The 26,520-nt window shown below is 38.7% G+C and overlaps 1 protein-coding gene across 2 annotated transcripts; it reads left to right on the top strand.

The window, feature by feature from the left end:
* The first annotated feature begins 296 nt into the window (after positions 1-296).
* Positions 297-25,039, top strand: LOC136427459 (solute carrier family 66 member 3-like). 2 transcript variants are annotated; one of them, XM_066416325.1, is made up of 7 exons: positions 297-477; positions 5,547-5,629; positions 7,916-7,988; positions 11,373-11,430; positions 11,906-12,026; positions 14,495-14,536; positions 22,644-23,713. In XM_066416325.1, exons 1-7 carry the CDS (start codon positions 323-325, stop codon positions 22,652-22,654), a joined length of 543 nt encoding a protein of 180 aa, XP_066272422.1. In that variant the 5' UTR covers positions 297-322; the 3' UTR covers positions 22,655-23,713. The 2 variants fall into 2 exon arrangements, with proteins under 2 accessions (XP_066272422.1, XP_066272421.1); XM_066416324.1 differs by lacking the exon at positions 22,644-23,713 and adding an exon at positions 23,723-25,039 and having other exon boundaries at positions 300-477.
* The last annotated feature ends 1,481 nt before the right edge of the window (positions 25,040-26,520 follow it).

Raw genomic sequence — 26,520 nt, 5'->3', positions numbered from 1 at the left:
AAAAATCAAGGAGGTTATAACATTATAGACTTAGTCTGTATAATGGCTCCAGCTGTCCGGGGATTTCTGTTCCCTCCCCGCGGCTATGCGGTTACAGCCCGGCAAGCCGTTACAGGAACTTGATTGAGTTCAGGCTAATATAGACCAAGGACTAACCTCTTTGGAAAAATTAACGCAAAATCGGCAGTACCGGGTTTTATGACACCCCGACGGTGCATCTTAGCAACCTCCTTGATCTTAGGAAGTGTGTTATCGGCGAATGCAACCGCGGGGTCAGATTTGAACTCCGACCCGGAACCAGTACTTTATTCATTCTTTCCACATGGCGTCTGCTGCCACGGAAGCTTTGGTGTCATTCGCATCTTTCAGCTGTATAGTTTTCTGCGTTGTCCTCAAACTACCTCAAATCGGAGCTATATGGTCTTCCAAAAGTGCAAAGGGCGTTAGTTTGCAAAGCACATTGCTAGAATGGTTTTGGTACGTAAAAAATTATTGTTTCTTTTAAAACCTCCTTGGACACGTGTACATGATTTCTATAACGTTACAAGTCCGTAGGCAGGGGGAGCTTGTTGCCCCCCCTTTCAAATGTCCAAATCTTTTTTAAAAGGGAGACTAATTTGTGTTACCAGTGGGGCTGTAATCTTAGGGGAAAAATTAACTTCTTTCCGTGCCGGTATGCATAATTTTGTAACAGTGGGGATCAACCTCCACTAACTGACCAGTCTGGGTCCGGCCCTTTTAGCCTAGTGGTTAGCGCGTTGATTTGGTGTGGGTTCTAATCCCGGGAGCGGCGTACTCGCCCCTTTGGGTTTTTACAATCTATTATCTCCATGAAAAATGGAGATATTGTTTTTGGCGTGTCTGTGTGTGTTCTCTTGATGGATTACAATGCTGATATTTGGTATGTGGGCAGGTGTTGAGAAACCAAAATTCAAGGTCGATTTTGGGCTCCCTGGTATGTGACTTTGGTACTGCAGCAGAACTTCTGTTTTTGTATCTTTTGACCTGGCCGTACTATGGTCTTGATTTTTGGTGGCAGATAGCTTTTGATGTAAGAAAAAGTGCTGTAGCTTTTGGCCTCCTAGCAGATTGCTCTGGAACTGCAGGGGCATTTTTGTCAAAATCTTCCAAAGAGAATGACTGAACAAAGAAACGACGGATTTCCATGATATTTAGTATGCAGGTAGCTTAGACATAGATGTACATAATGAAGAAAAATTATGCAAATTGGTGCTTAATTTGCATAATTAATGAGGAAAATCACTTTACTGCTTGCATCAAGTTCAATTTTTTTTACAGGAATTTTTTTCACCCCCACCCTCTGTCTACAAACAATCCAAAATACTTTGATATCTTTGAAATTCTTGCTCAATAGTATCAAAAATGATTTGTTTGTGCCGGCCCAGTCAAATATCTTCAGTTCTTTCGAAACTCGCAGTTCCAAATTTCGCGCGTCAGGACCGCGCGGCGCCGCCATCCAATGAGAGAAAGCTTTCTGATTCGCGGCTGGTCATTCTAGACCGCAGCAAAATGAAAGTAGCACCATAATGATGGGCAGATCATGAGCTTTGAAATGATACCGGTAACAAAAGGAAAATTTAATATTTTTTGGGATAAAACTCCACTTGAATTGATTCATTGATTTTTGATCGTAAAAATCATCGCTTGAACAGGTCTAAAAATGACCACAGGAAACAGGCCTTTCATTCTGCTGGGGTCTAAGCCAGAGCGAGCTGCAAACATCATGGCTGCCGTCCGGAACCCCAAGCGCACGACTCTCATTCATCGGGAAATTTCTGGCATTTGAAACATTTTACAAATCAAACAAATACATCACAAAAGATAGAAACTTATATCCTTTATTTCTATGGGTAATTTTGCCACTAGGAACGGATAGTTTTTATACAGCGGGTGTGGGAATATGATAGAAAAATCACCGACAATTTTTGCAGTAGCGTTGGAATATCTAAATATTTTCAGCTTACCGCTTAGTTCTGCAGCCATTATCCAGGCGCAGATCTTAATTTTTGATTGTCGCACCGTGCGACCGTGATTTTAAATATAGCCTCATTCTCAAAAAAACTGGTCGCAAGTCGCACTCACGAGCGCAGCTGAATATTTTTATTTTTACTGTTCAGATGTCAGATCAGAAATTTCATGTCCCTCACCAGCGACCATCGCCAAAAAAAAAGGCTAGGGTCATGGGGTTTTGGCTAGGGTCGGTCGGGTAAGCGGAAGCACAACATTTTTTTCCTAGGCCTCACAAGGCAAAGAAGCTGTTTTTAATGTTTGAGGCAATGCACATCAAGCTTAGTCTAAATGAATTTCTAACAGTAATATCAGAACTTACTGACCTGAACAATTTGACAAATTAACCTGTTTTTTTTTAACTTCTTCAATAATGACAGAAACATTAATAAGCTGTTTACAACTTGTCAGTATCTTTATTCAAAGAACATAACTTGGTTTCCTACTGCCAAACTCCCTTGGCCTTGCCATCAAAACTCCCGGGCCAGCCTGAAGGATTTATTTCATATTAGTTACGCTGTCCCAAGGTGTCACTTTGGTCATGTTTGGTGTCACATGAGGCCAATGAGATCAGTCACAAAATAAGCATACACTTGGTGTAAATTTAAATCTGTACAGTACCGGTACTTCATGATCCAGTATTTTGGACCTGTACCTAATCTACGGTACAGTACCCGTACATGGTACGCAGCCCTAGTGTGAATACCTGTGATTGCTGTTAGGAATCCCTTTAGGCTAAGCTTGATGACCATTTCCTCAAATGCTTTAAAAACCATTTGGCAATGGCAATACCAGCTGTACATTTCGTAAGTGGATATGAAGGAAGGCAACAGATAATTATATTGCTGAGGGATGGGGTGGGGGAGTAATGAAAGAAAATAACAGCACAAACAACACTATACATTGTAAAAACACATTCGCAAATGCACAAACACAGAGAAATACACAAACTCATATATTCAGGCACACTCAAAATTCTAGGTGTAAGACATCTGTTTTGAATTTGATGCTGTGGCAAACAAAGGTCCTTTCTTTGTACAGTACTTTTTTTGAACCCCTCCCCTTCAACCTTAACATTTCCAGTACATTCTATTGTATAATTGGAATTTGTTTCTAATGACTCAGGACATATGTCACAGTAGAGATGGCGATTCAGGACAATCGGCGATTGTCCTAGAACAGATCGCGATCGCCGTTTGTCCTAGGACAGACTGCGATCGCGATCTGTCCTAGCCTAGGACAATCGCCGATTCTACTAGAAGAGATGGCGATCGCAACCTGTCCTAGAACAAACGCCGATTCTACTTGAACAAATTCTGCGATCGCAATTTGTCCTAGGACAATCGCCGATTCTACTAGTAGAGATTGCGATCGCAATCTGTCCTAGGACAAACGGCGATTCTACTTGGACAAATTCTGATTATATGGAAATGCTTTGGAAAATAGAATGAATCATTGCATTACATTTCAATCATGTTTAACATACTACCTACATTTCACAATTATTAACTATTTTAGGTGAATTAGTTCATATTTCATGATGGATAGATTTCATGTGAGTATGTTTTCTGATAAAGTAATTTCTGATTAAGCCGAGTGACAAAATTTTAATAACGTGTGAAAGATATCAGTTGGAAGACGGTGATCCAACAATGTTTCGGTATGCAAATTTTGACGTGTCAACATAATACTGTACTCAGTTTCACACCTATTGAATTCACAACCTTACTAGTAGGAGAACAATAACAATTGTAAAGTGATAAAACAGGTGTCAAAATATCAATCTCAGTTTCAAGATACTACAGTTTCACACCTATATCATTTCACAGTCAGACATACTGAATGATTTTACAACTTAGGCAGAACAATAAAAATTAGAGGGTGATCAAACTTTTTTTGCTGTATATTGCTGTTTCCTTTATCTTAGCACCAATTGAGTTTGTAAATACTAAATCAGAGTTTGTAAATACTAAATAAAATCATGGTTTATAAAAAAATATTGCTGTTTCCGTAATATCCTAGCATCATTAAGTTTGGATCGCCGTTTGTCCTAGGACAGATTGCGATCGCAATCTCTACTAGTAGAATCGGCCATTTGTCCTAGGACAGATCGCGATCGCAGTCTGTCCTAGGACAAGCGGCGATCGCGATCTGTCCTAGGACAATCGCCAATTGTCCTGAATCGCCATCTCTACTGTGACATATATATTGGCTCTTCTTTCAGCAAAACCCCAACACCTTCCGTACAACTCACGCACAGCTGGGATTGCTATCGACACAGATTTTTTCCTTTATACTACTATACGCTAAACCCCCATGCATACCCCTGGGGGCCCAGAAAGGGTAGCCTGGTAGGGTAGCCAGGCCTTGTAGGGTAGCCAGCCTTTTCCGCAAACCCCCCAAAAGGGCGGAATGTCAGTTTTTTTCAATCAAGCTTACAACTTTTGATAATTAGCATTAAGATGCATAAAAATTACGTCATCAAAGAACTGGTGCCATCCATTTAAGGTCTCGGACCGGAGTTTCTTTTTCGATTTAGTATGTAGGTCGACACCCTCAGGCCGACGCGCTACAATCCCGCCAAGAAAAGTAGGATGGAAAATGTAATTATTTTGGTGAAAAGTTGTTGGTGCTTTCCAATGTAATTCTCGGAATCGTCTGTTGTCCCTTTATTTTGGGTAGAAACCATAGTAAAATATAAATTTTGGACATGAAAATTATAATTTTGTAAAAAAATTTTTGATCAAAGCTGCTTGCAAAAAGCAAGTTTTCCTGGGGTAACGGCATATATGCTGAAAAAGCTTAATACTTCCTGTCTGAAATATAAAAAAGTCATGTGATAACTTTTTCGCAATCTCCGATGACGCAATTTCAGTGAAAGTGCATGAAAAATGCTGCTATTTCGGTCATCAAACGCATCACCGTTGTGGTGGACCAAGGAGCTTGAGGTTTCTCTTTTAAACCTCCTTGGGTGGACTAATACAAAAAAGACTTTGTTGGTGAACCAACCAACCATGCCCAAAAATATTACAACTCAACTTGCTTTTCAGAAGATTCAAAATACATGTATCTATGCACAGCTATAACGATCACAAAGCAATAGGGGGCAGAAATCAGGGTGACGACCACGCACTTCCAGCAGATTACCGCGTCCTGACCCCAACCGTGGTCAGATTTGAACTTCGACCCGGAACCTCAAACATGGGACACATGTAACTGAGATAAGAGAGGAATATTGATAAATATCAGTTATGCAAATGAATACTTAAATCATGCAAACTTTGGCGCTGACTCCATAATTCATATGGATGATCCAATGGGTGTGGGGGGAATGGGGATACTAGTAGGTTATTATTGATAACCTGCAAACTAACATTTATAATTGCAGGGGGGATTTTCAGCCCTCAAGAGTATCTATAAGTTGTGCTCGGAGGCACACATATATTGCCAGTGGTTAAAAAGATCTCTATTTTTTTAAGTTTCAGATTTTAGACTCACCATGTGTATTTATCTTACAGCTATGCAGTCATGATGTGCTACCATTTTGTGAATGAATACCCCCTCAGTACCTATGCAGAATATCTCTTCCTAAATATTCAAGGTGAGACTGCTTAAAGCACAGACCTGTATATGACTCTTGTGAGGGTAACATGTAAATTACTATTGGCTATATAAAAGATCGGATTTTCGTCAGCAAGCATTGTGTTGGAAAATAGTTGAACCTTTACAGTAACAAGCATTACATGTATCGTATCAGAATTATCTAATGTAGACAAGTTTCTAAAGAACATCAGTATTGAAAATGATCAGTATTATAGTCTACCAATAACCATTGTTATCATACCTATTTCCTGTAGGAGCAAATGTCTGTAAGAATCAAACAATTGTGGCAAGGGTAAAGAAATCAATTTTTTTCATATTTTGCACAGTTATATACTTGGCCCACAACCCTAGGCCTCAAAATAGCTTTTCTTTAGAGCAAAACTCCTTGTTGCCATGGTAACAGGCAATTAAGTTTTCTGGCCAATGTTCCCAATTTTTTCACCTAGATAGCACAGAATTCAGGGTACTGTTTTACAATGTACTTTAACTTTATGGCATTATCACTACACCTTTGAATGTATCGTTAAAACAAAAGAAGATCTGAATAGACCAGCAGTTTCTAGCTTTTTCAAAATATCTGTGGAATTTCAAAAGAGAGAGAGAAGTTTTGGGCCTAAAAACTGCAATGTTTAATGTGTAATTTTTGGCCCAACTTTGTACAGTTTTAAGTGCTGATCTACTAATTTTTTTGCTTAAAAATTTCTACCAAGTATAGATGCTTGGGTTATCAATCTTTTTGCATTGTTGCAAAATTTAGGGTCTTGTTTTGTTACAAACATTCATTTGACAGACAATGTTTAGGGGTATATTGATATGTCCAAAGCTGAGCCAGTTAAGTAGTTCAGTTCGATAATTAAACAGCTTCAAGCACAGCCCCAAATGGCGATTTCTCAACAAGGGTAAAATAGATAGATGTATTTATATACCATGCATACCGGTAGATCTACCATTGACAAGAAGTTTAGTCAGAATTCTATTTCACTTTGTTAAAGCCCTGGTTTCACATAACCGAACATGGCTCCCGAACACTAGCCAACCCAGGTCGGCATTAGTTTGGGAGCAGCCTGGCATCGAACATCTCCTAACCTGTAAATGACTTACTCCCAACTGAGCCCTGAATGCTTTCTAGCATACTCCCAACCATCCCGACCTCTATAGCCGCAGACTGACGAATCTTTCCTGACCAATCCCCGACCGATTGCTTACCCTCTCACAAACACCAGCCAACCTATTCCAGACCTGTCCAGAGCCCAATGTTTAAAAAATTTTAAAACATTTGGCTGCTGCAGCCGGACACATGCCGACCAAGCCGAACACCAGCCGACCGAGCCAAACACTCGCCGAATCACTCCTACTAGTAACCATAGTCGGGGGAAGGTTGGGAGGCCATGTTCGGCTCTGTGTAAATGGGGCTTAACAGGAGTACTTTGAACATGGCTAAAATTAACAATTTTCATCGAATGCAAAAAGTGGCCTACTTTCGAGGACAAACAACTTGACAACCAAACAAGACACCAAATTTTTAAACAATGCGTTTGATAGGTATTCTTATCATCTATACTAGTCTTGGTACAAATTTCAAGCCAAAAAAATACCGAATTGGCACTTACGATGTTAGAAGGTAAATGGGCTCAAAATTACATTTTTGAAAAGCTTCAAATATTGCTTTTTTTCAGGCTGCCCAAGAACTTTAATAATCTCTCTCTCTCTCTCTGAAAAAGCTTGAATGTTGGTCTATTCAGATCTTGCTTTGTTTTTACGATACTTTCAGAGGTGTTGCAGAGATAATGCCAAAAGTATGCTGATATCTGTATTTTGAGGTGCAAAAATTGGCACTAAATCTCTTTCTAACTATACTTACAAACTTATCAGTGTTATTGAGTGATGTTGTTGCACATCGTATGACTAATTAAACACCATCCATTTCTCTTACAAGACAGAAATGACCTGTTCTAATTGTTGGCAAATTAACTTCTTGCTTTTTGTTAGACAGAGTCAAGCCTTTTGGTTCATGTTTAGAAGCAGAGAGAATTTTAGGCAACAATTCACAAACAAGTCTATGTGTACTTGTTCAGCACTTGACAAAGATTACATTAAATTCTACAAATAAAACATAGCTTCTTCTAATTTTGTGCCTTTTCCCTCCCATTTTGTACAAACAATTATCTATAATATCTCATTCTGTGCATGCCAGTTGCTGATTCCTAGATTCCTAAATTCGCTGTTCTGTGTTAAGTTGTACACCATTTACTGCTAAACTTTATTTCTTCCATTCTTGCCTTAGACCTGGTTCTTGTCTTAATCATCCTGTATTTTGGAGACAGACTTGGTGTGGAGGCCTTACTTTACATTACTGGGTATCCTTTCATTTTGACTTGAAGTTACAGCCATACTGAATGTTGGACTTCAAAACTCAAATTAGCTCATACTGTCATATATAGTGATGAAGTGAAAAAAAATGGAGTAACGCCATGTACAGTCAAACTTGCCCAGGTGACCACCCGGGGGACTGAGGAAAAGTGGTCGCGTTGGACAGGTGGTCGCCTTGAAGAGGATCAAATGACTAGCAACATGTTTCCAGGTCGTGGTGTTAATACAGGGGAAAAATATGGTGTTAACATGCGGAAAAGGTGGGGTGGGCTGGTAGGGTGGTCTACCTCAGTATGCTTGTAACCCTTTCTGGGCTTCAAGGCTATGCATGGGGGTTTGGCCTCTTATGGAATTTCCTTGAGGAGAAACTGGGTCAAGCTGTGGGTGGGCTAGAGGGAAGGCAACAGCTGATTATATGGCAGGGAGGGGTACAATGTAGGTGGCAGCAATGAACTCCGCCAAGACTGGTAGAAAAGTTATTTATCAGAAACAATATTCTAAGTACTCGGTGGTATATAGATGGATGGAAAATGATATGATTTTAGACAGCATAACCACCAGCAGGTTTGAATTTCAGGGAACTTTTGAATATTTGAATATATGTCGTACATAAGAAAATCACAGACACTTGCCACATGTCAATTGTTAAACTTTAAAGGGCATAAGACACCAATATGCAACATTTTCTTATTATCTGAAATAGGAATAGCATCATTGAAGGAATATAAACGTTTAAAACAAATACACACCCTTCTGATGTTATCTAACATTGAACCATCAGAAACCAATTACTTCTATTGATCGAGCTCTTTATTCTTATCTGATCTTCTCCCCAGGTGATTTCATTAATCAGTGACTAATGCGTGCTCATGACGTCACAATGAACACTACTGCCGGTTCGGAACCTTACACAACGGCTTGCGAAAAACATTATTTAATGAGCAAACAGTGCTTAATTATCGTCATAACATTTAATTAAAGGACATAACAATATCTATTTCGTTTTCTTGTAAAAATAACATTCTTTCCGAGCCATTGTGCAAAGTTCCAAATCGGCTGCCATATTCGTTGTGACGTCATGAGCAGGTAAGTCACTGATTAATGTAATTACCTGGTGGGAAGAATCAAAAGCTGGAGGTATGATGTTTTCATAGTTCGATGTTCAATAACATCCGAAGTGTGAATATGTAGTGAAAATTTCTATGTTATTAAACAATAGTATTATGTTTTATGTAATTTCAGGAAATTCTTAATGTTGATGTCATTGGTGTCTTATGCCCTTTAAATCTCTATGCTAAGAAGACGCCTTAGAATGATATGCTTTTAAGTATAAAGCTCAAGTGACCTGTCAATTGTTCAATCTCTATGCTAAGAGTAAGAAAGGCCCGCCTTAGAATACGCTTGTAAGAATAAGCTCAAGTGACATATTTACACAACAATTTCAATCTTCTTTGTTTGAACCTAGCCATAAAACGTGCGAAGTTGAGTGAACTGTTATGTTCACGTTGTACAAAGTTAAGTTAACAAGTGTCGTAGAGGTACAGTCTGTCTGACTTACTGGTAGTGCCATACACCATCTTATGTGGACCTACATGTATGTTAATGGTGTTTCCTGTGTCACTCTTCCACCATTGGAAGAATCTCTTCAAATCTAATTTGCATACTTACCTTTATGAAACTGGTGCATCATAGTGTAGTCCCTATTACAGTGTGGGCAGAATCATGATGTGCATATTTCCTTTCTAAATTTGTAGAACCACATTTTTGTCGGCACACAGTTGTGAAGAACAGAATGATCTACATTGTATAATATAACCAGCTGGTATGTCGCGTGCCTGTGAAACTGGTGTGTTATACCGAAGGGTGGATATACACACTATATAGATATTGATCAGGGCTCTTAGCCAGCCTTAGATTTGTTTCTGTAAGCCCAAATTTTTGTATAAACATAAAATGTTGAGCGCCGAAGGCACAAGGCGTTGTGCCATAAGCGCGACAATCCTAGGGGGTCCGGGGATATGCTACCCCAGAAAATTTTGAAATCTTGACCCTCTTAAACACTATCTCCAGCATTTTGAGGGGCAAGTCTTGCTGGTAGAAAAAGCTTTAATAATGCCATCCCTTTTGGTGAAAAATTACGTGGGCCTTCGCTGTATACAATCGGCAAAGAAATGAAATTTAGCACCAGAAAACTTTATCATACACGGAAATTTAAGTCGGCAGAAATAAAACATTTTCAACACCGGTCTCGTTCGCGCCTGTACTGAAATATAATAGGGAATTAGACACCCTACTTTAGACAGAACGTCCAATGTTTTCCTCCCAAGTTTTCGCGGGAAGAAAGTACTAGTACATGTAACTCATTGTGACAAAAAGAATACGGAAAGCCTGATAACTACCGAAGTATTTCGGAAGTTCTTTTTCCTTTTTAAATTTGGTGGCTATAATTGGCGCTGAACCGGGGAAAACAAATGAAAAAACGTCAGCCCAATTCTAGTGGGGCACTGGTAGTGGGGCGCACGGCGCTGATTTTCCCTCGTCCACTGTCAACCATGACGCCGCCGTTTGTCTGCTAAGCTTGGGTTGTCACCTGTCGCCGGCAGGAGATAGAAATGGTCTGAATGGGCTTCGCTTCAAACTTCCGCTACTTTTCTTGAGATCATTGCAAAAATCCAATCCCTGTCTATATCTTTACTCACGATTTTTGTCCGTCAAGGTTGACAGATTGGTTTTGAATTTTTTCCATAACACGCAGCAAAGTGCCGTAAATTTACGGAAAAACTGGCACTGGCTAGAGCCCTGATATTGATACACTAAGAAGGGTTTAGGTTCATGAAGATTTTGCATTGTCGAGATCGTTTGTAACTGGTGAATCTAAAACCACATTGACAGTGCAACAGGTTCAGATCTAAAACTTTACTAACCTTCAGACCGCTATCTGAAGCGGTCACCGGAAATTCCGAACCGGAACCTTAACTCAGCATCACAGACAAGCACAGTGTACACTGTATAGTACTGATAGCAATTTACCACTCAATTATCACAACTATACCAAGTAAAAGATATTCGACAATCCAATCTTACATGTAAAGTGCACACATATCAAACCACACCAACAAAGACAAGCATTTATTAACAAATAGCAAACCTTACACCGTCGCCATGGCAATGCTTCTTCATTGCCAGTACATGTATTTTTGTTCTTTCAAATCTTCGTCTTTGACTTCTACAACATTCTACGACATTAGTATCCGATTTTCAGCATATATTTTTATTATCATTTTGCAGCTGCTTTGCATGATTTACAGTATGGCGGAAAACTTTATATTGTTGCATTATCATGGAATATTTTCCTTCACATTTGTGTCCAGATATGTTGTTATTGTCTCAGTGCTCTCAACCTCCTTAGCAGTTGCCAAGATAATGATGGTAAGTTAGAATAAATTCCCTTCTACTGCAAGATTTCTTTCTCATGTTTTTTTTTTATTTTGCGCTTTTCACTCTAGCACTCAAACACAGCTTATAGTTACTGGTATACTATCTGTGTTTTTTTTGCGGGGGAGGGGGGTCAAATCATCCACTAAACTTAAGATCATAGCAGAGATTTCCTTGATTGCTTGAATTTTTACATCAAATGTTATTCTTTTCCTTTGGTACAAAAAAAATTCATTCAACAATAAATATTACCAATCATTCTCAGCCCAGTCCACATATGTCAAAATGTAAAACACAAATGTCTGCAATTTAAAATTTAAACCTGCATTCTCTATAGGACCTCATATTGGTGGAACTGCTAATTTTGATGGACAGCCCCTAGCATTGTACTTTTCCTTTAGCTGCAATGAGGACAATATGTTAAGTCCGACTTGCTAATATTGTTGTCATTGCCAACGTGCATATGCAGAATTTCGTGCTTCCACTGTCCATGACCAGTAAGCTGATTCAGCTGCAAGCCTTATGGACCAGTCATGATGCCAGCAGTGTCAGCTCAACCACATGGTTTATAGCCTTCTACAGTTGTGTAGGTCAGTATACAAGTCACCGTAAACCTGTCATATCCCAACAACTTCACTTTTTATTGGTAGCACTGCCAACAGGTTACTTATTTGCTGTTGTGTTCAAATGCGGTTGTGTTTGTCTGGTAACAGTCTTTTGTCTTTACTCAAGCTTTGCCAGTCATTATGTATGAACAGTATAACTTGAGAAGTTCTGGATGGATCATTGTATTGATATTTGGTATGTGGTACAAAAAAATAATGACCTCAGATTCAAATATATAAGAATATATACTAAAGTGAAAATATGACGGAGAATGATGTGCAGAAAGTAGACCATAGTCATTCCCCTGGTATTAAATCCTAAACTGTATATGTCTCAGTCTGGGGGTACAATCTGGGCTAGCCCAGATTATACCCCAGGGTATATTCTGACCTTGCCCAGATTATACCCTGGGGTATACTTTGGCCCAGGGGGGTATAATCTGGGCTAGGGCAGAATATACCGGGGTATATTCGGGGCTAGGCCAGATTATACCCGGGTATATTCTGTGTGGGGGGTATACTCTGGCCTGCTACACTGGCATAGCTGGGATATACGGAATTCTTTGGAACTAGATACGTAATATACCTATTTGGCGCGCTCCTGAAGCGTCGCCAAAAACCCAGTTGCAGAACGGGCGATGAGGAGATGAGATAAGAGCTTTGCAAAGTAGACCCCCTTGGCCAACCAATTTCTCCTGGTCAATGTTAATGCAAAGGTTCGTTCAAATTGCCTATCGTCTCTAGAATACCTTTTCCAACGAGACCAATTCAATGGAGAGCAAATCCTATTATCTGACAAATCTCTTCGAGCAGAACAGAACTGGCGATTGGACAACCACACACCTAGTGTCAAATCGAAAACACCCACTACAAGAGTCAAGCCTACCCCCTCTATCACTGTTGGTGATTTGGTCTACCTCTATGCCTTGAGAGACAAGTCCCAGGTCCACAACAAATACATCTACATGTACCTTGTTACCGCTGTGAAAAAAGTCTTTCGACCTCCCCTTCATAACTTCCGAACGGTATGCTCTATCATCACCGAATTTGCAGGGAGTGATGTTCACGTGAAGTTTTATCATTCCTGTAATTTTGGTGACGTTATGACGCAATCTGATATTATTATGACGTCATCGATGTGATTTTATTGGCTAAATAGGGAATTCCCATAATATCTAAAAGTATTAGACAAAATAGTGCGTATTATTGATTCAAAGGTATGCCAAGACATTTGATGTCAGTGGTGACTAAGTTGACGTCAAGTTGACGTCAAAGAATGACGTCATGTGTTGTTAGCGACCCCCTGGGATCCGCCATCTTGGATCGGCCATTTTGAAAATTTTTTAAATACATTTTTTCCATGTATGACCCCAAATAACAATCAAAATAGACTAAAAACATTAATCTAAATCTTTCTGGCTAAGAAAATTCCAGGTTGTGACGAATGTAAAGGCAAAAAAGCCTGTTTATACCAAAAATGATGATCTTGTCCGCCATCTTGGATTTTGAGCGATGACATCATCAAATTAGCATAATTTATGAGTATTAAATCATGACAGTTACATTAAATCACAAATGATGTTATACATGTAGGAAATTAGTGTGATTGAGCAATAAAACATTGGAAACAACTATGTTTAAATCGAAATTAGTGAAATTTGCATAAAATGATACTTTTATCATAAAATTGTTGCCAACTAAATTTTAGGAAAAGTCACCAAGTTTGGTTGTCCTACCATACGTCGTTTGGCAGTTATACGATGTCAAAGTTGGCGCGGACACTTTTAGCCCCCCCCATACTCTATGTGTTTATTCATTGGTTCAACATTCCTGACCACTTAGATTTCATAATAAAGGCATGTTCTTTTGCCAAACTTTTTTATTCGCACGCTCTCATCAGTTTTGGGACTCCCATAGGATGCCATCCATATAATCAAATCAACATGGCCTGATGATCAATTATACTGTGCCAGTGTACCCGTACACAGCTCTTTACTCATGTGCAAGTGTTTGTCTTTCTCATTTCTCCTGACTTTCACCTACTCTCGTGGCCTCATACCCACTGTCCTTCTACCAACTTTGGTGAGACTTTTTGCTTCTGCTTAGTTCCTGCATGATATATATATATATATATATATTCAGTAAAGGAACAAGACATAATTCTTTAACTGGCCGAGTAATGGCCAAAAGTGATTTAGCGCCAACTCCAGTTTATCAAAAGTTACTGAGTTACTGGACCAGGTGTGTTATGCCATGTTGCAGTGTACCAAATTTGCCCTTCAGATGTGTAATATCAATTGAATGATACATTATTACCGTGAAGTCTCCAACTCCAAGTCAACTCCAACTCTGTTACTGGTTAATATAAGACATAGAATTGATGTGATGTTTCATGGCTACATGATTTAGTACTTGAATGCACTGACACCTATAATCTTTGTACCATATTTTAGCTCGGATCTTTACAACTATTGTGGAAACAGGAGACATTCCTGGTAAGTTTGTTCATGATATTTCTTTTGAAGAAAGGACAATTAGTATACCTTGACATTACTTGATTTAAGAACCAGAGTTTGTGTCATGTTGTTATCTTCTGTTCAATGCAACACCTTAATCTTGTATGTGATGTTGCATTTAACTGCTAGAGGGCAATTGACCACATGTCAGTGTCATGTTCATCTTGCAGTACTGTTAATATGCAATAGGAGGCATGACTAACATAGGAACTTCTGAGTCTGAGCAACCATCAGGCAATCTGTGTATCTAGATCTGTTGCATTATAAACTTAACTTTCGCAGTCCACATACATGTAGTGAGATTTTACTTATAAATTATCATTTATAATCTTTGTTCTAGCTGCACTTTCAGCACAATTGCACACCACTTACATGTACTTTTATTAAAATTTATCCTTATTTTTGTTGACAAGCTACTGTACATCTTTTGTAGATATGTCCCCTATATTGTATCTTGCATTGCTCTCAAATTTGGTCATCTTGTCTGTCATCTTTCTAAAAAAAATCAACAGAGAAAGAAGTTTTTAGAAACCCAAAATTGCAGTGACTTTTAAGAGAGAAAGGTTTCATACTGTACATGCCACAATGATATTAGAATAGAATACATCGTCCTTTATAGAAACTCCAGCACAATTTGCATCATTGGGAAGTGTTAAAAATGCAGTTAGTAGAAAGGCAACATTTGCGAGCAAATACAGTATGTTTTGCCGATACTCCTCATTCAAAAAAGGGACTGCCCCAAAATAACATCGGGACAAATCAAAATATTAAGAGAATACTTCTGCCCAAAAGTGATCTATTGCAAAGTTTTCCCAGTCCGAAATGGAGATTTCCCAGTTTGACCCTCTATGCAAGAACAGACTCTTCCACAGCCCCCCCATACATAATGGACCATTCTAAAATGCTTCCACTAAAAAAATGGATCACCCCAGTCCAAAGCTGAGTTTGAAAAAAACAGTCCCTCCATGCAGGAATGGACTCTTCCAGTGGCCCCTCCACACCCAGTGGCCCCTCCACACAATTTCAAATACCAGTTCAAATACACTTCTGCTAACAAATAGACCTTTGCATAATCACTCCAGTACAAAATTGAATTGCAAAAAATTGCCCAACCCGATGCAAGAATAGATTCTTCCATTGTCATCCCCATGTAAACTAGGCCAGTCGATATACAAGGGGTGATCAATAAGTTGTCGGCCTCACCCAGAAATAAGGTGCACAACTCACATTTTGTGGCATAATTATGTACTATGCCGTCTTTTAGCAATACACACCATATTTCAAATTATTGTGGTCATTACTTTCCAGTCGACGTCCATTTAAAAATCAGTACTAGGTAAGTGGTGAGAAAAACCAGATTGAACTGTGATCAGAGCTGAGTGAGTCGAGCTCCTGATGCCATGAATGCCATGAATCAGCATAAAATCTTCGAAGACATTGTCAAAATGTTTCCTGAACATTCCCTTCTTGTTTCAACTAAAAAGAAGCGGGTATCTGACTTTCAGGAAAGCAAGTTGGCCTGCACACCCCAGGTCGCAGCCCAATTGTCCATGTCTTTATCCCTCTACCTCACTTAATATTACTGGGTGTCGCCTGCAAAGTAATGATCACAATGATTTGAATTTTGGCAGACATTCATAAAAGCCTTTATAGTTTAAGATTATTCCCCGATATTTAAGTTGTGCCTCCCCGATATCTCAAGCTCTGCCTCACCTTATTTCTGGGTGAGGCAGAGAACTTACTGATCACCCCTCGTATATACCCACTCAAAAATGCACTTTTGCAGAATCAATCCACTCGAAAATTGAATTTAAAAAAAATCATCCTTCACCTGAATGCTTGTCTAGGAGATTTCATACTTTGGAAATATTGTGAATGTCATTTCAACTATATAATTATTCGCGGAGGTCAAGTTTAAAAATGATTTATCTGGCGCTTTCCTACAGTACTGCAGCAGGCTTTGTGTGTGTGAGAGTTTGTATGTCGCCAGCATAACTCGAGGAGCTGTTGACGGTTGTGCATGATATTTAGTGGGTAGTTAGGGGTGTCAAAGAGGAAGGTCAAGTTCGATAATGGGCCTCCTAGCGGGTATATGAGGTACTGCAGCGGAGCTTCAACGTTTGAGGCCAAATTTTCTGGAGGCGTCAGGTTCATGATTTTTAGGTAGTATATAGCCTCTGGGACGGCAAGTGAGTGGTGTGAATTATGGCCCCCTAGCTGCTCGTTTGGAACTGCAGTTGCCGTTTTTGTTAATACCTTTGGAGACGAATAACTTCAACAGGGATTGAAGGATTATCATAATTTATGGCATGTAGATAGTTTCGGTGATGCTTTACATAATTGAATACTTGTCATGCAAATACGATAATTTGCATTATAAATGAGTTAAGTTTATTAATCCGCCAAAAGCTTGTAGTCGAATTTCATGCAAGTGCTATGGTAATGATTTTTAAGTGGTGTATAGCTCTTGGGGCAGGGAGTAACTGATGTAAGTTTAGACCCTCTAGTGTCTTGCTTAGAACTGCAGTGGGCTTTTTTTATGTTACCTTTGGAGGCGAATAACTCGGATAGGGTTTGATGAATTTGCATTGTATTGGACAGGTAGGTTTTTGAGGTAATGATTAACAAATATAGACGTAAGAAATTGTAATCAGGGGCTGATTAAGTGGTGAAACAGGCTTGTTCATAATTGCGTTAAAGTTACCTCTTGTCGACCTATATCTAAGGACAACACCTGCTTGTCAGTAAAGCTGTGTAAAGAGATTGATGCTCTCTTGTGACCTCACTGCCACCGGCCAAATTACACTCCAGCTGTGAATGTAGTTTATATCAACAAATACAGGACTGTGCGAGGCAAGTCAAAACAAACTTTGGACGCGGCTTTTCTGGTGGGCTTTTCTGGATTCACCGCCATCATGTTTCAACTGCTCAAGTGTGTAAATACAGGGCATGTTGCAAGAATTCTTTACGCAACACTTATGAGAAAACAATGAAAATGTTGGCGATCAATGCATATAAGGAACTAGAGTTCCACGAACACATTATCTTCGCCAAATAATCAAGGCTTATTATGGAAAGTGATTACTAGTAATATTTACGCGCTTATCACCCGCTGCAAATTTGATCATGCACCATACCATTTGGAACTTATGATTGGGCGAATGAGTCCAGTCTAGATAGGGTTAAATGACTAGTATATGTGTAGAATGTTCTGATATATGTTATAACTGGTCATGAAAAAATATAAGTATGTTGATATTATATGGGCCACAAAGGTTCGATATTGCAGTGTTGAAAGTTGAAAGTGATGATGAGATAGTGCAGTCAATACATATGAATAGAATAAATCTGGCGAGTTTTTAGGTATTTTTAGTCTGGCGTTCTATTTTGTCCCTATTTCGTTATGTCGCCAACCGTGTTGAACAAAAGTGCTTAAACTGAACGCGTTAAAACCCAGCAGGACCCACACCTCTGCTTGGAGAATAGTTTATTTATTTGACCTACACGTACGTTTATGCAAGGCTATCTGTTTATATAACCTGACACTGTCCCATGTCCCATTGAAATGCAGTGGGTTAACAAACTTTCCTTACTTATTATGCAAATTAGCTCCTGATTTGCATAATTAGTCATTGATAATGTAAAGCACCATCTGAGCTCCCTACATACCAAACATCACGACGATCTGTTGACCCCTTCTCAAGTTATCCATGTCCGAATGTCAAAACAAAAACACCCACTGCAGTTTTTAACAAGCCGCTAGGGGGCCCAAATTTACAGAACTTACTTTCTGTGGCATGAACTATCTACCACACAAAAATCATGACCATAGCACTTTCAGAAAATATGCCCCTAAATTTTGAAGCTCCGCTGCAGTACCTTAGGTACCCGCTAGAAGGCCCATTATCGAACTTGACCTTCCTTTCTGTAAATCCTACCCATCCACTAGATATCATCAGGATCCATCAACAGCTTCTCGAGTTATGCTGGCGACATACAAATACGCATCCACACAAACCCCGCTGCAGTACCAACGGAAAATACCAGGGGAACCATTTTTGAACTTGACCACCGTTTTCACAACATCTACACACCTGCAAAAAATCATGAAGATCCATAAACGTTTCCGTCCCTTTTTTTGCCTACATACAAACACAAAAAAATGCAAAGTCAGCTGCAGTACTGTTGAAAAACGCAAGGTGAACCATTTTCGAACTTGACCTTCCTTTGCACAACCACTACACACCTACCAAAAATTATAAAGATTCATTGAAGCTATCTTGAGTTATGCTCCTGACATACATTCAGACCCACCCAACAGATTTTTCAACCGAAAACATAATCTTCTCCGAGTACAAGTACTCGGCGAAGATAATTATGTGCAAGCAGCAGGCACTACAGAATGCATTTTACTAAGCTTTATGTGGTTTGTAAAATGCTGTTGTATATTCACACTGGATGTGGACCACTGTCCTTCGTAGATGAGAGTAAGAAAAGGTTCTTGCACAGATAGCGAACATCCTCAAAACCAGGATAATTTTCAAAACAGACCCGTGCTACCCATCAGGAGCGCTAGCGTTGTACGTCTATGGGACCAACCCAGAAGCAGACAAGCACAATGTGCAACACCTGACTGAACTCCCCTCCAGGGTGTTTCACATTAAAGACAGACACACGAAAAAAGATATCCTAAAACAGTAGCTGGTCTCACAAATCTAACAGTCTCATAAAAACAAGTGAAACAGGAGGCTTGAGAGAGATATAATGTCAATAGCAGTAGGGACAAGAGTCATGCCATGGTCACTGCCAACGTTAACGTTTCAGACGGAATAGTCATTCGAAACAGTAGTAGGCATTGACCGTAAACACGTGTCATGATGTTCACACCATCCTCGTAAAATTTGACAGTGAAAGCAAATGCAAGAAAGATTTACCCAAATGCGGTACCCATCAAAAGACAATGTTCAGTTCTCCAACGGTTACGGCAAGCGGACGGTCCAAGCACAACGAGAACAGTACCCTCTGGCATGGGTTGTACATAAAGTTTAAGGTAAATCATTGGAGAAAATTGTTGTCCCCTTTGAGCGCAAAGGTCGTTTTTCCCAGGTCAGTTTACTGTAATTGCATACGGTTTAAATCCCAATAGACTTAAGGCAACATATAAGTCTATATGTTGCCTTAAGTCTATTGGGATTTAGGCAAGGAGTGTGAAAGATTTAGGCAAGGTTTAAATCCCAATAGACTTAAGGCAACATATAGACTTATATGTTGCCTTAAGTCTATTGGGATTTAAACCGTATGCAATTACAGTACTGTAAACCAAAATATATAATCTTAAATGAATGGAACGCCTAGAACAGCTGTCTGTGTTAAAGGTTACACAACAACCTAACACAGAAGACCACAATACTTGCATTAATGTCAAGTTCCTGAATATACTCCTACGCGGAACATCTAGATGACATGAGACCTGACGGATCAACACAACCGGTCGATGTGTTCTGTTTCGTGAAAACCTTCCTGAATGGCTAACAACAGACTAAACATTTTCTGCCACAAGCAACGACATTTAGGGCAGACAGAAATGGAACAGGAGGGGTGATGACCGTTGGTACACAAGACGTCAATCCTACACAGGTCCATATTTCAGCCGATGGAGTGAAGTGCAATTAGCTACCACAGTCACCAAACTATAGACCACAGTCAACAGCATTAACATCTTCAAACCACACTCCTTGCCTGAAGCAGCCTTGATCGATAGATTACAAAAACTCATATTTTTAACTTTCTAGTGACATCTTGACAATTTTCCTTGGTGATTGCAATTTCAACCTCTTCCTTCCCAAATCCTTATTATCTGTAACGGGACAGTTCAAGCTCCCACTAGTACTGCTGTACAAGACAGTATCAGAGTTACTGTTAAGGTCACATACTATACAGACCACGACATGGTCTGTGTTGCCTTGTTGATATAACATTAACAACAAACTGCTACTTAAGGTAATCTTGCCCATATACACAAAGCTACATTTTTAACATGTTAACCCTTGGCACATATAATTCGAACGCTCTTCTAATATAACGACAGCAATACTTACCAAGCAGTGATTGTAATATACATTTCCTATCTGTTCATTTCCCAAGAGAGACTCAAATTAATATATGAGGTAACATTTATAAACAATAGATTTTTAAATTGCTCTCTGCACTCTTTATAGAAACCCTTGCTTATTCGGCGAAGATATGTGTTCGTGGAACTCTAGTTTGGTTTTAAAACAAATCAAATATGATGACATAGAAGAAGAACTTTATTGCGCGACAATTGTAACTGGTACAATGTATGGCAACTTACGCACATGAGAGTTGAACTACATGTATTGCTAATTGACCAATTGTCATCCTCGAATCTGTAGTCTGCGAAACGCGTCGGCCGTCTGGTTTTCCGTTTTCCTGCCCCGAACATGTTTAAGGTGATCTCAGATACGGAGAGGAGTTGTCCAGCCTGCAAGTTGACGTATACGACCGGGATGATGGTACAAACCGAGGAGGTCGCCCAAGAAGTATGTCCGTCTTCTTCGAGATCGCGCAAGACTCTGTCCGAGGCTATTGGTCGGGCCGAGTCACGTGTCCGCGCAATTCCCTGCTACCCCGCCTGATGGCGCTGTACCACCATAATTGTTGACAAATATGATAACTAAATCTAGTCTATCTATGACTAACAGTAAAAATAATCTATAGAATAATGTACATGCTAACACTCTAGAGTACAGTATGTTGGTAACAGTATGCTGTGTCAGGAATGTATGATATTGTCTCGTTTTTGCAAAGAGTTATATACAAATTTGCCTACAATTGGATGGATAAATGAACAGGGCATGATAATATCATATTGAATATCTCTGTCCTGGTAGGTTGTAATATTATCTCTGTCCTGGTAGGTGGTAATATTATGTTGGACGTACATACAATAGATTGTAACAATTTTTGTCGGTCATCAGCATAAGTTGGACAATCCATAATGAAGTGAAATTCATTCTCAATATCATTATGGCATGTTGGACACAGTCTCTCTTTGGCTGGCGTGCTGTAGTGTCGGCCCTTTTCAATTTGTTAAGAGTCAGGGCACTAATCCTCAGTCTCGTTATGCTATTTCTAAAAGATTTGTTTTGAATGGATGAAAATAAGGGCGAAAAATATGAATTTTTTGTTTGAAGTTATTTTAAAGTCAAAACTGTCTAAGGCACCTCTATACCATATTTCTAGTCATAACAGGCTACACAGGAGCATTTAAACAGTAAAAGCTTTTTGGAAGATAGATGTTCAAAACATATATCAGAAATTAGCATAAAATCTTTGTTATGCTGTTGCACTTGGAAAATGCCAATTTTTAAAAAGATCTTAAGTAATTCATGACGAATAGAATACATTTTGCATTTTGCATGTCTGAAGCATCTCGGAGGCAGCGTGCGGAGGCATTTCGGAGGTAGTGTGTGGATAGAGGTAGTGTTATTCTCCGAGATACATGTAGTACAAAATATCAAGACATATATGCCTTTGTCTATTAACAATGCTAATGAGTTCTACATAACTAAAGACTAAACACTACGGTATTCAATAAGAGTGATACAGTATACGTATATGGAACATACATTACATGATAAGATACAGGAAACTAATTTTACATCAATTGCCTGCGTCAGAGATGATTCGATGTCTTTTTAGAAAAGAAGTAGATAGATATTGGCCCATGTACAAGGAAATTGCGTCAGCACATGACATAAGTAAATAAGTCTCTGAACTTGTCTTAGATGGTAGGGTTATATTTGCATTGCGGGTGATAACATTCAAAAGTATCTTTCTTTCTTCAATATACGTGGGACATGTTAAAAGAAAGTGGAATTCATCTTCAACAGTATGTTTGCACGTAGGACATCGTCTCTGAGTAGCTGGTACATTATTATGATGACCTTTTTCTATTTCTAAACAGTGTGCGCTCGGATCAGCAGTTTGGTTATGTTAGCAACAAATGGTTTGTTTTGGATTGATGTATAGTTTTGTCTTAATCCTTGCACAAAATGTATTTCAGGCCCTGAGTGAAGTTTTCCAAGTTCTTCCAAGAAAATGCAAAAGAACAAAAATAAAGAATCTATTGTTTGGTATACCACATTCTGTAGTTATGGTGAGTTGGTGTAATGGTTAGCACACTAGTCCCCAGTTCTAATCCCGGGGATAACATCGGTGTTTCTGTGTTTCAAATACAAGGGGGGCTCAGAAAGAAACATATTTTGTATCATAGCAGGTTCATTTTGTATGAAATGAGTTGATATTTGGCACAAATGTACAGGAAGATCACTTCTTGAGAATGAAGTATCTCAATTTGAGCGACTGAGTTAACTTCAAGTTGACCACACCCTTGGAAGTTTGTAAGAACCAAAGATAAGTCAGACATGACCCATTTACGAAGCTCAGATTACACCTGTATGATGATAAATGTCTCCACAACGTACATGCCAAATTTGAACTCCATAAGGTTCCTCTTTTACAGCTGCCAGGATAGAGTGAGGTGTGGTATTACAGCCAGTTAAATTCATAGCCGAATACGTGATGTATTGATTAAAGACTTTTGTAAACTACTTCTCCACTGATTAAGAGAAACGGACCTTGACACAGATATCATGTGTTTAAAGCTTAAGAAATGTGCTTAGTTTCATTTCTCTGACTTTATGGGAAAATAGACAGTAAGTCTACAAAAAGAATTTATCAACACAGGGTCTCCTACAATAATTGCAAGTGGGTCAGGGAAATAAAGTCATATAATCAAGTCAGTATGGCCGTCCTGGAAGAATCTGCTAGAATGTGGGTGGAGCTTCTTGTGTGGAGCTTTTGTTGACACATCGCACAAGTTATGAGCATTGAAAGTCTATAATGTCATTATGATGTCATACATGTTTGTATAGATTGTTATCATATTGATATCATTTCAAGAATGTCATATTCATCAAGCGTTGTTGATTAGCAAAAACGATTTTGTTTTCATTAACGTTAACAGTCTGTTACATGATATGATATCCTCATTTTTTATCATTTCACTTTCAGTGATAACGGTTTCTCCCTTTGTTTCTTCACCTGACTGGTAAAATGATTGTGTGATGTACACTTCCACAGTTCTTCTGACGTATTCTATCAGCTCTGTGCTGAACTGCAGCATCGGTCTGAGTGTAGTCTATTTGCAAGCACTGAATACACCTGAGAAGAGGGAGAAACGTGCATGAAGACGTGACCAAGGAATGTAGACTGGACGGGATTGAAATTTACAATTTCCTATGCAATTTTCTCTTTAGCACATGCTCGCCAGTACTTTTAAATTTGGTGGTTGACATATCTTCCCTTGTAATTAATGTAAAGAAGCTTTTCATACAATTTGATAGAAGCACACTTAGCCTACCAGCCTTTAGTCTACTTGACATTGCCATCACCATGAAAAAAATTGATGAAAGCTGACCAACCAAGACTTGTCACTTTCCTAGCAGCAAATATACATTTTAATACACAACATCAATCAAATAGTCATTGTGGTATGATACTACATGTAGTGGACAAAAAATTGGGGACTAGCTCTGTACTTGATATTATTCTTAGTATCTTACATATACTACATGAATGTATAGTTATTTTCCTTTTCCTGCCAGGCCACACCTATGTCATAGATTTTTGCAACTTTATGCACATGTGTGGCCTTCTATAACTATAGGAATATCTTCAACTTGGACTTTCGTCAACCAATTTTAAGTCCTCATAAATGTGCTTTTATCATATTCTAAAAGCTGGGGTGTCTTTAAAATCCTCAAAACCCACAAAATTTAATTTGTTTTCATCTCTGGCCTCTCTAATGTTTATCTGAGCAGCAAGTTATCACAATGGTGTAGTCTTAACTATCAACAAGAATAGAAAATCAGTGATATATATGATTTAAGGAAGATGTCAAACATGAGAATCCTTTGATATCTAATGTCTTTTAGCTGTTGTCAGTGCTGCTGTTATTTGAAATGGGTTTGAAAATCAACTTGATGCCTGCCTTGTAAGGATTTCTAATGGAAGATGTGATCTCTGATTGACCTTGAAGTTACATTAAGGGTTGCTTTGATTACTGATTTGGGAAAACTCGCTCTTTACATGTAACTTATAGAATGTATACAGATTATCTCTTAACACCCTCCAGTTTAATTCTGGGAGTTCCAGGAGTGGCCTCCCAGATCTCAGCAACCATATACCCTGGTGGGCTGGATATCGCTAACTGGAAATAGAAATGATGTTACAGTAAGAAATATGTTGCTGACCCCCGGGGCTTAATCCAAAATTGGATAAGTGTTCTTTATATATACATAGTGAACCATATAAAATTCAGGGTAATTTGTTTATTCACCCTGCTTATATGTGTGTTCATTTTATTGTGATTACAATAAACAAGTATAGATTGTCAAATGTTGCCTTTCTATTTTATTTCGTATTTGTCCTAAGCATTCATGCACGTTATGCAGTGGAAAACATGTAACAGCTATCCACACTGCGCACTTATTGGATCATCCTTCATATGTGATTACGTTATGGGGAAATGCCGAAGTCGCTTTGCCTCCTCATGTTGAACCATGCTACCTTGTTACTTTAATTCTCATTAGACATTTCTCATATCTTACCCCCATCCTTATCATCTATCCTCTTTTTACCCAAACCTCTTAGCCTTCAATCTTTCAACCACCCTTTCTTATCCCTCGCCCTTTCTAATAACCACAGTAGACATTCATTCATGTTCAACGTTTTTTAATTACACCAACCACCAACTTCCCATATTAGCACATTTGCATCATTATTTCATACTTTGAGCGTTTAACCCTCAAACCACCGTAGCTTTTTTGCGACTAATCTTACCGTATGGGGTCAAAACTGACCCCACAATGTTTTCTACAAATATAGCTTTATTGGTGACTATTTCTGTGGTTTGTATATATGTATAGTTTAAGTAATCTATAAGGGACAGTTTGACATGATTAGGTGTGAACAATTTCTGCTCATTATCATAATTTGTGCAAAAATAGGGAACATCGTCTTTTGCAACTAAAGCTATTCAGACAAGCGGGCTCTTTTGAGGCCTGCGCCACCATGTGATGTCATATAGCATCTGAATGTCTTACGCTAGAACAACCAAACTTGGTCACCTTTGCTAAAATTTCGTTGGCAACAATTTTAATTTAATGAATTATCTAATCAATGTTTTCATGTTGCTATGGGAACCGGTTTCTTAGAGCCATATTTGGAAAAAGTAGCTAATTTTGGATTTTACAACGTAATTCTAGGGCTGTCATTTTAAACTGCACATATTTTCTTACATCAATACCAACCAACTTAATTCACTATCACTTGTATGATTTAATATTTATAATTTATGCATATTTGATTACGTCATCGGTCAAAATCTAAGATGGCAGACGATATAATTAGATTAGCTATAACCGGCTATTTCAACCTTAAATTTCATCATTACCGTGAATCCGTGATTATCCAAACAGAAACAACCTTAATATAAACGTTTTGGTCCATTTTTATTGTGTTATTAGGTTATATGATGAAAAAATGCTTTTGAAATAATTCAAGATGGCGGAACCAAGATGGCGGATTTCGCTATTGTAACCCGATAGGAATATAATTTTTATGACGTCATTTTGAGGGTCCCCCGAAAGTGTGAAATGGAACGAAAGGGAACGAAATAGACGAAATGGAACATATGTACCATTATGAAATGAAATACCAGTAGATAGCGAAATATAAGGAACGTTGTAACATTCACAGTAGACGGGAACAGGAAGCAAATACATAATATAACGTGTTTTATTTCTTGAATCTGTTTGATAATAGTAAATACAACGTTTTTGCCGCGTTTGTGTGGCTACATTCTTCTCTGAAAATGG

The sequence above is a fragment of the Branchiostoma lanceolatum genome, chromosome 2, assembly GCF_035083965.1.
Source record: "Branchiostoma lanceolatum isolate klBraLanc5 chromosome 2, klBraLanc5.hap2, whole genome shotgun sequence".
NCBI classification, from domain to species: Eukaryota; Metazoa; Chordata; class Leptocardii; order Amphioxiformes; family Branchiostomatidae; genus Branchiostoma; species Branchiostoma lanceolatum.
The sequence above is the reverse complement of the archived record's forward strand: the minus strand, read 5'-3'. Positions and strand labels throughout refer to the sequence as shown.

Bases quoted from the DNA above. Each gene is read 5' to 3' on its own strand.
- LOC136427459 (XM_066416324.1), top strand. From the start codon at position 323: ATGGCGTCTGCTGCCACGGAAGCTTTGGTGTCATTCGCATCTTTCAGC. The intron at 5,630-7,915 runs GTGAGACTGCTT...TTCTTGCCTTAG, and splicing joins TCTCTTCCTAAATATTCAAG to ACCTGGTTCTTGTCTTAATC. The intron at 12,027-14,494 runs GTCAGTATACAA...ACCATATTTTAG, and splicing joins AGCCTTCTACAGTTGTGTAG to CTCGGATCTTTACAACTATT.